Source organism: Lissotriton helveticus, chromosome 8 (genome assembly GCF_964261635.1).
Source record: "Lissotriton helveticus chromosome 8, aLisHel1.1, whole genome shotgun sequence".
Lineage (NCBI taxonomy): Eukaryota > Metazoa > Chordata > Amphibia > Caudata > Salamandridae > Lissotriton > Lissotriton helveticus.
This window is the reverse complement of record NC_136069.1, coordinates 983,346,859-983,363,165: the sequence shown is the minus strand read 5'-3', so window position 1 is coordinate 983,363,165 and position 16,307 is coordinate 983,346,859. Positions and strand designations below refer to the sequence as shown.

Genomic DNA, 16,307 nt, shown 5'->3' with positions numbered 1-16,307 from the left:
GAGGCATTTGGAAGTAAATCCAGCAATGTACTGGGAAAGTCTCAGGAACCCTATACTGCTCGGTGCCAGAGGTCAAGTGAGTGACATATTTGAAAGAAATCTATGGTATATGGCCGATAGGGAGGGGAGAACGGCCAATGACTGGCCTAGAATAAGGGAAAAAATTAAAGCACACTTCTCCCCAGATGCCATTAGAGGTATAATAAAAAGACTAAACCTAACACGGGCTGCAGGACCTGATAATTTACCAGCAATTATAATAAAAACGAATATAGATTGGTGGGCGGAGTTTTTTCTAATATGTTCCAAGAGATCCTAAATACAGGCAAGTTCCCAGATAATTGGAAAGGAGCAGTTGTCAGGCCAATACATAAGAAAGGTGATGTAAACTCCCCAAAAAACTATCGCCTAATAAACCTATTGGATATAGGCGAAAAGGTCTTTTCTAAAGTAATTTTGTGTATACTAAAGGACTGGGTGGATAACAATCAGATAGTTCCACCAGAACAGGGAGGTTTCAAAGAAGGCCACTCTACTGTTGACCACTGTTTCGCTCTTTGGTCCATTGCACGTAAGTCGATCGATCAGGGGGGAAAATTATTCACCTGTTTCGTGGACTTCCGTGCAGCTTTCGATCTGGTGGACCGGGAGCAGTTGTGGTCATCACTGGTTGGCTATGAAATACAGGGTAACCAGCTAGCTTTAATCCAAGAACTGCATACAGAAAATTGGGCACAGATAATCCTGGATAAGGAGGGAGGATTGACGAAGAGAATCCCGATTGGGAATGGTTTAAGGCAGGGTTGTGTACTTGCCCCCCTACTATTTTCTCTGTTCTTAGCTGACCTGCCTCAAAAGTTGAGAGAGGTTAGAGGGGCAAACCCAAAATTGGGAGGAAAACAGATATCATGCCTCCTCTATGCCGATGAGCTGGTAATCATGGATCAGACGGAGATTGGGCTCCAAAGAAAATTAAATCGATTCAAAGAATACTGTACTACCAAAAAACTAGTAGTAAATATGGAGAAAACTAAAATTGTTTGTTTTGGTAGGAGAAAAACAAAGTTCTCTTGGTACCTGGGCACAGTATTGCTTGAGAGGGTAGCTGATTATAGATATCTGGGAATGTGGTTTTCTGGTACCCTGAAATGGCATACTCACTTACAAGCACTAAAAACAAAGGCATTGGCTTCCGTGAAAGGTTTAAAAAGATTCAACTATATTTACGGAGAAATGTCGGACAGACCGGTCCTGAAAGCCTATCAATCAATGGTGCCCCCTCAATTCTTGTATGGAGCCGAAGTTATTTACTTAAGTAGTAAGACCTCCTGGGATAGAGAGGAGGGAAATATATTAAAAAGCCTATTTGCACTGCCCAAATCTTCTATGGTACAGGCGGCCAGACTTGAGTTGGGAATTACCTCGTGGGCGATAACCGCCTGTATGGCCCTTGTACGATTCTGGCAGCGATTGGGAACAGATGAGCTCCTCAAAATCTCTCAGTGGGCGAAAGAGGAAATTACAAAGAGCGACCTACCCTGGGCAAAAGAGGCTAGAGCATCAATAAGGAATGCATACAGGGTGCTCGATCTGAAGGTTTGCCCGCTACAAGATTATATAATAATAGGTAAAAGAGAACTAAGGCTCCAAGGTACCGAGATGTCCCGCACCTATGACCGGGAGTACCTTTCACAGAAAAGCTCGGTAGCCCACATGACATCTGCCTGGGAGCTCGACCAACACTTTCCGTATGTGGACCGGCTACCAAGTCATAATTTAAGGCGGGAAGTCCTAAAAATGAGAATCGGAATAAACCCATGTTATGCTAATAATGGAGCCCGAAATCAAATGATAAGTTGTAACGGGATCTGCACTTGCACTTTAGGCACTACCTGTAATATTATGCACATTTCATTAGATTGTATGTGGTTTTTAGATTTACGAAAGGAGATTTTATGCCCGATTTAAAAAAATTATAATATTACAAATAGGATGCAAGCCGCCAAATTGTTGATGGAAATGGAGAACTTAGATATAGCATGTGCGTTGGGGAAATATATGAAAAAAGTTAAGGTATTCCTCAGCTGCACAGAGTAAGATCTAATAATATAAGTCCCTGACACCTAATAAAGGTGAAACAATTAGTGTTTAAAATAGTGCTGCATGATTAAGAAGATGTTGTATAGATATAAATTAAGTGCTTTTATTTAAATCAATTTTTATAACATTCTGATTTTAAAAATGATAGTTAAAGTATACGTATATTAAGATGTAATATGTCTATCGATACCGCTGTGATATGTATTTACTGTTGTTTTTATTTTTCTCTGTTTTAGTAAGATAAGAGGTAAATTGTACTTTTATGGTTGTAACAAACCAAATAAAGTTTGTTTTGACTGACTGACTACCTGAAGCCCCCGTTGCTATTTACCCAGAGCAGGTGGAGGAATCAGTCAAAGTATGTATTGTTGCTTGCATAGCATAACATGGATATTTTTTCTGTTCACTGAACAAACATTAACATTGAACTGTGTTATCGTCAGTGAATTTTTGCTGTTTAATGGTACGCTGCATCACCTGCCTTGTACCTCTTCTGCTCTGCGCGCAGCCTGCAAAGTGGGGTTGGCTGAAAGGCTTGGCCCTTCAACCAGCGACGCTTGCATACTATCAGGGCATGCATCCAATATAGACTCGATGGCTATGCTTTTCTCAGTTAGAATGCCACATTTAATGAAACTTCCAAACAAATTTTCTGAAACTTGGATATTCATTAAATGGTGTCTGGGCCTCAGTACCAAAAGTAGTAGAATGATTGTGAATACCGTCAAAGTGATGGATTTATTGTGACACAGTATAGATTCCTTTCATTAGCAAGTTCCTAATTGAAAAATGTAATTGTGACTGACTTTTTGTAACTCTTGTTTCTCAAAATGACTGGCAGATTAACATCAAACCACAAAAAGCATGGCAAGTTTGGTATAAATCCATTCTGTGTGTTTTTTGCTTTCTTGGTGAATAACATTACCTGTGGGAGCTACTAATGAGAAACAAATATCTTTCAACCCCTCCTTAACCTTTTTTTACATTTGCATGGAAATTCACCCAAATTGACATGCCAGATCTCAGCTATATATGGTAAGTGAGTGCATCCTTTTCTTCAGATCCCTGCATAAGACCCAGAGTAATAGTCAAATCAAAAATAACTTTTCTCTGGTAAGCTTTGATTAATCTTAATTATACACTGTCAACCACTAAACATTCTCTTTACTTGAGCTTGCATATAAAGTAACAGGTTATATTGCTAATGATATTAATGACATCACTGGTGACATTACATATCACCTTATCATTGGTATGATTACATCACTATAGATTAGTATAATGTCTATAGATCTGAAGATGCAGTAAACCTGAAAAAATGTGGCAAAAAGTTCAGTTTAAAATTTGTGCTCTGACAAAGGTATTTACTTGCATTCATATTTACCTCACTATTTGCAGAGGTCAGCTCACCTTCTGCAAGTGCCTGTGTATGGGGCTGGTGAGAGGGAGCAGCAGAGAAACGCAAGAGGCGTCAGAAACAGCCAGTGCCCTTCACAGTAAGTAAAGTGTTAACACTAGGGGTCTCCAACCTTGTCTGTAATGAGAGCTACTTCTGATCAGTGAAAATAATCATGAGCTACTGAAGCACATGTTACTTGCCCATTGTTACCAGACACCCTCTCGCCCAGCTTCATTGACTTTAAAACCAATGTCCAGGGAGCCCGAAACTATAATTTGAACAAAATACTGTGACTGGGGTACTAAAATAGGGTTGCTATGTGCGTCAGTGAGTGCATGGGTGTGGAGATGCATGAACATGTGTGAGAATGAAAGGGATGTATATGTATGTGTGACTGAAAACCTGAGTAGTATGTACTTGAGGTACCTTTATGGCACTGTTACATGCACAACACAAACATACAGGTATTTTTGTTTTTTTAAATGGGAGAAATTTAAACTGCAGACAAATGTTCTGCAGAAATGTTCATAATAAAGATTGCACTTGTTGGAACATTTTTCGACACTTTAAATTTCTCCCATTTAAATAAAATGACTGTATTTTTCAGTTATAAATATTGAAGGGTGTTTAGCAGACATTGGGAGCAAGATGCCCACTGTGTGTAAATGCATCACTTTGAAATGGGAGAAAAGGCAACTGAAGAATTAACTTTATGTTTATATGCATTACATCAACTCATCTTTCCAATTTTCTCCAAGTGTCTTTGCAAACAGCAGGTATATTACTCGTAGTGGCCTATAGGCATGGTGCCATATTTGGAACAGGAAAATACAGTCATTTGTTTACATGTGAGGAATTTAACCCGTTTGCTGCTGCCGTCGGCCAACGGCCGTCGCAAGCACTACCTCGGTAGTGCTGCGCACGTCCGTTGGCCGACGCGGCCCCGCCTGCTTAATAGAACGTTCCGCACTGGCGTGGAACGTTCTAAGCAGCAAATGGGCTGAAGTGAAGTATCATGCTTTATACAACATTATTACTTAATTTGCTTAATTTAAATTAGAGAAAGACAATGATTCATAGAAATATTTTTCTTTATTTAAAATCTCCCATTTAAAAATAAATGACTGTATTTTTCCGTTCCAAATATGGCACTGTGCCTACCAGCCACTGAGAGCAAGATTCCTGCTGTTTTTAAATGTGACATTTTGAAATGGGAGAACATTAAAATGAAGAGTTAACTTAATCATAAAGTTAACTCTTCATTTTAATTTTCTCTCATTTAAAAGCTTTCAGAGGTATCATTTTGTTCTCATGCTCCAATATTGAGTTGAGATGGACTTTTATTTAAGAGTTAAATACCTTAGTGCTTCAGTTCTGAACCTGTGTGACCGACATGGGTGATACATCTGAATGGAGCACTGCTCATTATCAAGCGTTGATATCTGCAGCCTGATAATAATTCTAAATAAACATAGCCTTTCCTTAACTTTTAAAAAACACACACAACATTTAATTATTGCAGATCTTAGTTAAAAGCGAACTCAAGGCTGGGAGCTACTCTGAAGGTTTTTGCGAGCTACTGGTAGCCTGCAATCAATTTTTTGGAGCCACTTATACACTCTCACAACATTAGAGTATGTACTCTTTTTTTTCTTGTGCAGTATGTCAATGACTAAGAGCTGGCAATGGAAGTCACATACATGTTTACAATAGATCATGATTTTCATAACAACATTATATTATCTCACTGAGATTTCCTCATGACAACAGCCAAACATGTTTGACATTTAGTAATGTATACATGGTAAATACTTGTATATATGCTGTTAAAAGCATCTGTTCACTATGTTACACAACTGCTATTGTTAGGAAATAACGTGAAAGATAGGCTTAAAGTTAGTTTCTGACTTTGTGCTTGATCTTTTATAAGCCTAGTTTGGTGCAATTCAGGATGCTGTACTTCAATTGGGTAATAATTTGAGGGTTTATATATTGGCTTCACTATCTAGTTACTACATAGAGCCTAGCAGTCGTTTAAACTGCTAAATATAAAGACAAAAAGTAAACTTCGAGCGCTGCATCCACGAGCAGACATGTGATTGGTGTTTTTGTACCTTTAGTGATACCTAGATAAGTAGGAGTCCACTACTAGAAAAAACAATAGAAGATCTGCTTTTGTATGTAGAGCATGAAAGTAAAAAAAATGTTTGATTAGTTTGAAAATATTGAGCGCAAACCTGAAGGAGTTGGAAGGGAGGACAGATACAGGAGTATGCAACCGGTAGGCAAACATGCAACGTGAAAAGCTGTACTGATGTCCAATACTATGTAAAACAACTAATATTTAAGAAAACATGCCCTTCTTGTCAAAATTCATAAACATTTAGCATGGAACACCAAAAGATCAGAACTAATAAATGATTCTGATTTTATGCACTTATATGGCATTAAAAGACACATAAATATGCTTTCAAAAAGTTTGTTGGAACTAAGGGGTCTATGAGGATGGCTGGCGGACTTTCGTCCGCCTGCTACTTTAGCAGTGCTGGGACCGGCCGCCAGTAGTGTGGTGGTCCCGCAACAGCAATCAGGATGCCACCGCCGCGGTGGCATCCCCCATCCACAACATTGTGGCGGGCGGTGCTCACAGCACCGCCCGCCACAATGCTGTGGATGCACCTTGTGCATTTACGTGCACATTGTGGCAGGCCCCGCGCGGTGCCTGCCACGACCTGCCACGATGTGCATGTAAATGCAGGGGAGTACTATAGGTACCCCCAATGTGCACCCCCCATCCCCCAACACCCTGGGGGCCCGCACCGGGCCCCCATATTCAGGAACTGCATGTCTTTCATTGCCGCCATGGAAAGGCACATCCCCGCCTGCATTATATTATGGATGGCGGTGTCTTGCAGACACCGCCACCATATTATACCCCTTCTCTGCCCGGTCGATAACCGGGGGACGGTCTTTCGGCCCACTGGGCCCCCCCCTGCCATCGTAATATGACGAGGGAAATGGTAGGCGGGGGGGAGGAATGGCGGGCGGATCGCCACCGCCATATGGGCGGTGGCAATCCGCCCGCTATTCTAATAGACTCCTTTGTGTCCAGAGTCAAAATGGGAAGGGTACAATGAAGTCATTCAAGGAGGTGCAGGGGACAGTGTTTCGCAGTCAGTGAAATATTTTTTCTAGCAAAAAGAAAAATGAAAATAAAAGCTTTCAATGATCTAAGGATTGATACCAACTAGAGTTTAGAGGAGTTGTAATAATGAAGGTAGTGTTCCTTTAGATAGATTTCCATGATTACTCCTGAGGATTTCGTAAACCTAGTAAAGCTTAAAAAATATGTCAATCATAGTTGTAAGTATACGAATTTATGTTTCCATCTTTTGTAAAATTTTTGTTAGGTTGATATAAAGGAAAGGATCAGTGGGGTTTAATGAAGGTACTAATCTGTTTCCAAAGCATCTTTGGGCAGATTAATTCCAAAATAATTGTTCAGTGCATATTTTAATCTTCAATTAGAGTATTTACAGTTTTGGAGCTCCACTGAATACAGTGGAGTGGCAAAGGCAAATAGTGGCTACTAGAGAAATTCTATCCCAAAATTACAGTGATTATCTCACAGGGCTGCCAAGTATCACGCATCAGGTGTGACTCTAACGCATTTCAGTGTGGTGTTCCGCATCACCACACTGAAATGCATTGTCACGCATTTAAATGCCACTGTCTCACTCTGCTGTACCAGCACTGAAACTGTTTGCCAGGCTGCTAGCGCACGCGCCGGCTCTGCTGCTCCCCGCAGAGACTTGCCAGCAGGTTCAGTAAACAGTTAATGATCTTGTGCTGCCTGCTACAATGTTACTTTATTTTAGCCCTGCTGCCTCTGGCCTTAGAAACTCCTGCCCTCCCTGCTGGCGCTGTCAGGAAGTGAGGTTGGATTCAGGAAGCGGAGGGGGACTCGACTGGAATGGTGTGTGCAGAGTGCTGTCCACATCCCAGAGATGCAGCATAATAGGTGCACTACTGGATGCGCATATTACCGGCGTTGGACCGGACGGCAAGAATCAACACTCTCACAATCATGGCCGCGCATGAGTTGAAATCTCGGCCGTTGCGGGCAGCAGCAGTGTTGTGCGGGCGCGACCGGTGTGGCTCACCGCCACCGCACCAAACTCGCGCTCAGAGACAGAGTGCCAGAGGACTGACTGTGGGCTCACTGAGTGTGTGTTACGGACTGCATTACAGCCCACTGTGTAGTGCACTGCTGCCGTGGTGTTGAATATGTGTTGAGATTATAATTAAAAGTTTACATGGATATTATATTATCTGCAATGCTGGTTTCAGCTTTACTGCGCTTGGCTCGCTGGCTGCAGCAGCGGGGCGGCATTCACGTGAATGCAGCTTTGTGTCCATTTTTAGAGACAGGACTTCGCTAGGGGCGAGTGGGAGAACGACTGGCAGTTATGTTTTTTAAGGGAAAGTTTGTCAGCCCACTGCTGCTCGCAGCTCCACCAGTTGCCTCCCCTCTCGTCATGATGCCTAACAACTGAACCGGCTGCTGGAGACTCGTTGCTGTAGCTCACAGTACCTCCCAGTAATATACAACCTTTTTAGAAATAAATGTTTAAGTTTATAGCGTCAGCCTGTATGTAGTTCACTCTCCTCAGGCTGAGCTGACAGTGTTTGGGACCGGCTGCCGGAGACTCGTCACGACTGTGTTTCACAGTCACTGACCCTCTCATCCTTCTTGTGCTGCAGGCAGCAGTGAGCACCTTCCTTGCCAGTTTGTTTTCTGCCAATGGCACAATTTCATGAGCGATCCAGGACTGCCACGGGTCTTGAAAAGAGTTGTAAAGTAGGATTCGGACCGTCTGGAGAGTTGCTTAGGCTGGCGGTTAAATCTACAGAAGAGCTAAGCATTCACTGTCAAGACTCCACTGAGCGTGTGCTTGCATTTCCACCCTAAGGTAAGCTGCTCCTGTTTACAGCCATCTGACAAAACATGTTTTTTTACCAGCTGTATGTACATTTTAAAAAGGTAAACATTTTTTAGAACCTTAACAACGTATTTGCATAAAGCACAAAATATCAAGTTCGGGTGGCTCATCCTTTGCATAGAAGTGGTCACAATCTTCTTCAAGGTCACAGCTGTGCTCAACCGCTACTACGTAAAAATGAATGATGGTATACAATTAAGCAATCAAACCTGAGAAGCTCAGGGTTCACACACTTCTATAATCACATTGGATTCTCTTCAGACAGAAACGGAGGAGAAGGTCAAAGGGAGTAAAGAATGAGGCAACGGAGTGTGGACATGAGAGAAAGTGCGAAACAAAACGAGGAATGAAAGGAGTGAGTGGCAAGGAGGGGGAGACTATAAGAGTGCGAGACTGGGGACAAACAGTGAAGGCTCCCAGGTTCAACTTATGAATCGTCTGTGGTTCAGAGGATCAGGTCTGATAGGCAACTATCAACATCAACTGTTTGATGGTTATAGGCTATTGCAGTTTCTTCAAGTCCCCTTTAAACCACCACCTGTAACTAAAGGGTGTAATTCACTCGCAGTAAAGTGTCACTCATAAGCCTTGAAATGTCACACATAAACGCACTGCACACATGGGAATGTCACACATAAGCCAACCAAACCTTGGCAGCTATGTCTCATTGTCTTTGCCATGTTTATTCAGAACATTGTACACTCGGAGGACAACATGTTCTAATAGCTCTAAAGCCCTTCTGCCTTGGGCTCCACCAATTGTTAATGGCCCTCTCCCTTGTTATAGGCACACACATGTGTCTTGTGCTTATTATACCTTGGACAGAGAGCCTTCAGTAGCCCTTGAAACTGTGCTCTATGCTATAACATATAAAAAACGTAGTTTCTCTGTGTCAAACACTTAAACTACATTCAAAGTGATTACCATTTTGTTCTGTTTGCATTGCTTAGGGGGCAGGAAATAACCAATATAGTATATGGCAGCATGAACTTTATTGTCGTTTTGGTACATTTGACTATTATCCCAGTTCCTACTAGGACATTTGCATACCTAATTTGAGTTTAAATAAAACATGAAACATTTGACGCATACTGCATTTTAATAGAAACTATATTGTTTGTGAAAAGACATAATTGGGATATTTTATTTTGCAAACAGCAGAGTGTAACAAAGCGGCCATTTTGGAACATAAAGGGAAAAACATTTTTAAACCGCACAGAAAAATTCACCTCAATTATAGTCTGATTATGATATGAAAAAAAATGTTTATTCAAAGTTTAATGAGGCACACCAAATTAATTACAGCTGTTAAGCATAGCAAAAATATAAATTAATGCTATAAACCATGGGAATGTTTGTGTATGGTTAAGTGCGGAAACTGCTAAAAGAACATTTCAATTTCCTATAGTAGAGGGAAATATAGGTTGCACCAACAACTACGTTTATGAATATCACACTTAGAAACAAAAACATTTTTAAGGCAATTTAAAAATAAAAAATGAGGATGTGCAGTTGTGTTTGACAGACAAATAAAGAAACCACGTACCTTTTGTATGAGCTCTTCCCGCCGTGTATTAAAAGCCTCCAGCTTTTCATTGATCAATTCATCTAGGACTCTTCCATCTGTTAAAGTTTGGGCCAGTTCGCGAATCTGATTCCGATTGTCTTCAGGGTGACTCATTATAACTTCTAGGGACTAAAAGAAATGTTTACATGAGTGAGGTATCACATATTATCAATTTCCCTAAAGCACTTAAAATTTATAGGCAAAGAATGTGGTTACTAAGAAAATTGATGAAAGCTAAATATTTAAGAAAAAAGAACTCAAAACCTAATATTAAAAAATCAACTATAGAAAGTCATGCTTGATTGTTCTCAGACTTTGAGTATCCTTTTTATTTTCCTGCTTAATTACAGTTTTGCTGAATTGTTATGAAACTTAAACATTGTATGTGTGCGAAATGGACTGCAGACAATTATCAGCAATATGAATCCCACAGTAATTTTTTTATGCCTTAGGTTTACTTAGTGTTCTAAAAACGTCTAATGTGTGATAAGGGAGATGGCAGTAAAAATATGCTTCAGAGTGGCTGTTTGAGCATTTCATTTACATGAATTGGCTATTGCAAATATGATTACATAGGAGCTGATTACGATGTTGATGGGTCCGACACCGACTTCACGTCGGTATCGGACCCACCGACATCTGCCCCTGCGATCTGCCCGCCGCATTATGATTCAGCGGGCAGAGGCATCGGGTGGAGGGACCATCCTCGTCACTTCTGGCAGGGTCTAGGAGCCTGTCGGTGTGTCGTAATGACACCTTAAACACCTAATGAATGCGACTCCACTGTCAGGATTATGATGCCATTTTCCGACAGCCTTTCCATGTCAGCCTTTCTGTCACGGAAAGGCTGTCGGAAAATGATCTCCCCCCTGGCCCTCTGCTATGGGCCCTGGGGGGTTGTGCCCCCTAAACATCCCTTCACCGTGTGGCACGCACCATGAGGTGCCTGCCACACGGTGAAGGGATGTTTACAAACATCCATTTCACAATGGTAGCTTGTGCTGCCGGTCTTTTCTGCACGCTGCACAAGCTGCCATAATGAAGCGGATGTTTCCGAGTCCCCTATGAGCAGCTGCATCCAAATTGCAAGGTCTGAACCGCAGACTGATGGTCGTGCGGTTCCAGACCGATACAGTTTGCCCAACATCATAATCAGCCCATAAATGTCTCATTTGGTATTTCAACGAATGCTTTAAAATCATAGTTAATTAATCTAGAAACCTATTTTAAGGGAAAATATCCTTTAGATTGAAGCAGCAATACATTTCAAGAATGAAATTCGCTATACAATATTTTTTTGACAGGTGATAATTAATTCTATAAAAAGATATATATTAGGTTGTTCTCCAATACTTTAATCCTGTTCTTAAGAGCTGTGTTCCTGCCAGGATTTCATGTTAATGGCATCTATGTATATATTTGATTAGCATTTGAAATTTTTATGTCAATGTATCTTTTGTAAATATCATGGGAATATTACACAACTGAAACACTGCAGGCTGAAATCGACCATCCAGCAAGGTGTGCCACTGGTTCCCAAAATGGTTAGGAGAGAAGTTCAAAGGTTTTGGATTAAACAGATGTACAGTTCATCCAACTCTTTCAATTTTGCATTCATAGTTTAATTAAACAACTTCACTGGCCTGTCAGTAATCTGCTTCCCTTGCTGCATAGCTCCGCCTGATAGCTGTTGCCCCTTGCAGGCTCACAGACCCTCTGCTTTTTGGTGGTTCAAGGCCCTCCTCCACCCGCAGGCTCCAGCCTGTGCCTCATCCCTGGAGGACTAGCGGGGAGCATCTTTGCTCTGCTGCTGGTCTGCCTTATGTCCCTTGCTTGCTGTCCTTTCGCTTCCTGCCTGTCTGCCTCCTTTGCCTGCTTTTTTGCTTTTTTCACCCTTTTCTTTGTGTTTTTCACTTTTGCTGTTCTCATTTTTTTTCCTCGCTTTGGGCTGTGCCTCTGCCACTGCTCAACCCTAAAGCCCGCCCCCTTCGTAGCACAGCATTTCCAGCTGCTCAACTCCCACCTGTCCAGCCCTCCCCCTCACATTACTTAATGGCAGCCGCTGTGCCAGGAAAGGAAGAACTTCAGGGACCTTGTCAGTGATCTTCTTCCCTTCCTGCACAGTACCGCAAGGTAACTGCCACCCCTTACAGGCTCACTGACACTCGCTAGTTGGTGGGTTGAGGCCGTCCTCCACCCACAGGCTCCTGCCAGCGCCTCATCTCTGGTGGGCTTGTGGGAAGATCTTTGCTCTGCTGTTGGTCTGCCTTCTATCCTTTGCTTTTTGTCCTTCTGCTTCCTGCATCTTTGGCTCTTTTGCACTCTGTTTTGCTTTTTCCACTCTTTTCTTTGTTGATTTCACGTTTTCTACTTTCACCTTCTTTCGTTAATCTGCTCTTTGCCCCTGCCTGACCCCCACGGCCCCTCCCTTTTCCTAATGCCGCGTTTGCCGCCTCCCAGCAGTCCATCCCTCTCCTTCACACTACTTAATGGCCGTGCCCAGCGGGCATGCCTCCTGGGCACCAAAGGCACACCAAAAGGTAAGCACCACCTACACCCATCTGTGCCTGGATCGTGCCCCATGCCACGGACCCTGGTTCTCGGACTTTCCACTGATACAATGCCAGCTCTCTCCTTGCCCTCATCACTGGACACCATGCCACCTGCCACCTCGCTTTGCCGAAAGACATCCAAGCACCTTTGTCCTGCCAAAACTGCAGCTGCTCTCTCACCCACCTCTGCACTCCAGCTCTGCCCAGCACACCCACTGCAAACCTGACTGGCCCAGCTGCATCCTCCTGAACATGCGCTCCCTTAACAGAAATGCCACAGCAATCTGGGACCTACTTGAATCTATCTCCCCAACATCCCCTTCCTTATGGAAATCTGCGCGAACACCGGCTCAGGCCCTAACATCGCCATTGTCATTCCTGAATGCTGCAAGATCGCCCACAGGGATCACACCAACCAAACTGGAGGAGGCATCATCTCAGGACAGCCTCCGCTTGACCACCCACTTGACTCGGATGACCCCACGGCAACCATGGAACACCTCCACATTCAGGTCCAGACTACCCCCAACACCACCCTCTGCTGGACCCTCATCTACTGACCTCCTGGCCCGTCCATACTTCACCAATGCCATTTTTCACTTTATCAAACCAAAGGTTCTCGTATCCACCGTGAAATCCTGCTCAGCGACCTCAACTTCCACCTGGGCAACCCCAAAGATGAGAACACTGCATGCCTCCTGGAGAACCTTGCCAACACCAGATTCAAGCAGTTAGTCGCCTCTCTGACCCACGCAGCAGGGGACACGCTGGACCCTGTCTTCTCAGCCAGTGAAAACATCACTTACAGACACGCAACCGAACTCCTCTGGACCGATCACCATTGCGCTCACTTTGCCTTCACCAAACTCACCATACACCAATGCACCCACTGCCCCCATTGCAACTGGAAAAAGGTCACTGAAGAACATCTCACAGTCTCCCTTAGCTCAACCATACAGCCTACATTCATAGACGCGAATACCTCCGCACGCAATCTTCAGCGCTGGACATACAACCGCTCTAACGCACTGGCGCCGCTCACAACAGTAACCGGCAAGCAACACTTCAAGAAAGCCAGCTGATTAACTCCTGCCCTTCACGAGTAGGTGGCTCAACAAGAGATGGAGGAACAACAAAACCCCAGAAACCCACACAGCCTTCAAAGCCACTGTCTCTGCACACCACACCTTCCTCAAAACCACAAAACAGCCCTTCTAGTCAGAATCAACGCCAATGTACAAAACAGCAAAGAACTCTTCACCATCATATAGGAGTTCATCACACCCCACAGCAAGACCACAGAAGTCCCACCCTCCAAATACCTCTGCAACAGACTCGGCACCTACCGCCACCACAAGATCAAGCAGATCTACGATAGGTTTGACACCCAACACCCACACATCCTCCCGCCACCACCTCACGCGATGACGATGCCCCTCAACATATCCTGCTCAACTGAACCTTGCTCACCACAGATGACACTGTCAAGATCATGAAGAGCATTCACTCCAGAGCCCCCTTGGGCCCCTGCCAACACCACATCTTAACCAGAGCCACGATCGATCCCGAGCTATGCCTCACCATCAACTGCTCCATCGAAACTGCCACCTTCCCTGATGACTGGAAACATGCTGAGATCAACCCTCTGCTGAAGAAACCGTCAGCCGACTCGACAGACCTCAAAAATATCAGACCCATCTCCCTGCTCCCCTTCCCAGCCATGGTCATCGAGAAGGCCATCAACGTCCAATTCCAAGTTCATCTAAACAAATCACATCCTGGACTCTTCTCAATTGGGCTTCCAAAGAAACCACAGCACTGAGACTATCCTCCTCTCCTCCACCAATGATACACGCTCCCTCCTCGACTGGTGAGAAACAGCAGCCCTCATCCTCCTCGACCTTCAGGCTGCCTTTAACACCATCTCTCACCTTACCTTAATCACTAGACTCCACGACGCCTGCATCCACGACAAAGACCTGGACTGGATCTGTTCCTTTCTCACTGGTAGAACACACCGAGTCAGACTTCCCCCGTTCCTCTCGGAACACACAGAGATCAGCTGTGGAGTGCCTTAAGGCTCCTCCTTGAGCCACACGCTTTTCAACATCTACATGGCCCCACTCACAACTATCGTCAGGAGCCACGGACTCAACATCGTATCCTACCCCGATGACACCCTGCTAATTTTCTCCATCACCAAAGAGCCCACCATCACCAGAAACAACTGCCACAATGGGATGAAGGCCGTCACCACCTGGATGGGAGACAGCTGCCTCAAGCTCATCTCAGACAAAACTGAAGTCCTCATCCTGGAGCCCAAAAACCTCCTACTGTGAAGACTCATGGTGGCCTGCTGAGCTTGGACCCACTGACCACAACACAATTTCGGTATCATACTGGACATCTCGCTCACAATGAACCACTAGATCAACGCCGTCACCTCATCATGCTTCCACACTGCTTTGGAAGACCTGCAGATGGATCCCTACGGAGGCCAGTGAGACGGTCACCCATGCACTCATCAGCAGCAAACTCGACTACGGAAACGCACTCTATGAAGAAGCCACCCAGAAACTTCTGAACATGCAGAATGCTACAACCAGACAAGTTTCAAGTTTCAAGTTTAAGTTTATTATGATAACGGAACTCTTTACGAGGTCCACATAAAAGACATGAAATATACATACAAAAGAAACAATAAAAACAAAGAATTTTTTTTTTAAATGGATTATAGCATCAGGAACCATACATTAATACAGATCCAAAAAACACTTAAAGAACTTGTACAGTTTGAAACAAAACATTTCATTTGGCGGAGAGATCATAGCCGCCCAAAAAGCAGTGGCTGACAAAATATTGAGTTGGAGGCAAATTGGTCTTAACCATCTTCGCCTAAAAGGCATCAAAGCTGGACAAACGAAGATGACATGGGACAAATCTTGATCATACAACTGACATAAATCACAGATCGGTGAATGGCCATACCATTTGGAATAAAGAGATTTCAACGGAAGCAAATCCTGTCTTACTAAAAACAACAGGCGTCTAACGCCGTGAGGAATATTCCATTGAATATAGGGTTGTGCTTTCCTCAAGAGACAGGACTCAATAACAGGCGTACAGCCTTTTTTCACCATCCGAGACTCTCTATCTAGTCTGAAACCTAATTCCCACGTAGAGGATTTCAGAAGAGATTTTAACTGAAAAGGGGATAGAGAAAATAAAACATCTTTATCCAATTGCAATTGACCCACAGCGAATCTAAAATTTTTTACAATTGATGAATAATTATTGAAGTTTCCCAACAACTCCCTTTTTAAAAGATGTCTTAAGGTGTTCGGCTCACTCCTTGCAAGACTTGAAACCCAGCGTACGATACCAGCTAGCCCTTGGACCCAGCTGCTTCGTAAGCCGAGTTCCTGTCTTAAGGCCGAAGTTGAATTCGCTGTGCTAACAGATAATAAACTGCGTAAAATTTTTCCTTCCGATGAGTTTAAGAAGCTCCAATTTTTTGGGTCAATTAACTCTATTCCGTAAAGAAGGGAGGCAGGAACTTTTGCTCTAAATACATCTAATAGTATAGAGAAATGCCTTCTACCTGTAGCTTTATACAAGGATACCAAACTCTTTCCCTGCGAAACAGCTTTCCGCGAATTATTGGCCATGTGAGCTTTCTCACTTAA

General features: G+C 43.4%; 1 protein-coding gene across 7 annotated transcripts in view; it reads right to left on the bottom strand.

Moving 5' to 3' along the window:
- Window positions 1-16,307, bottom strand: part of DMD (dystrophin) — a 6,826,337-nt gene that overhangs the window by 4,512,963 nt on the left and 2,297,067 nt on the right. For all 7 annotated transcript variants that reach the window (XM_078657819.1, XM_078657824.1, XM_078657821.1 and 4 more), the window contains exon 29: window positions 10,049-10,198. In XM_078657819.1, coding sequence (XP_078513945.1) covers window positions 10,049-10,198 — 150 coding nt within the window. The remainder of the gene's footprint in view (window positions 1-10,048; window positions 10,199-16,307) is intronic.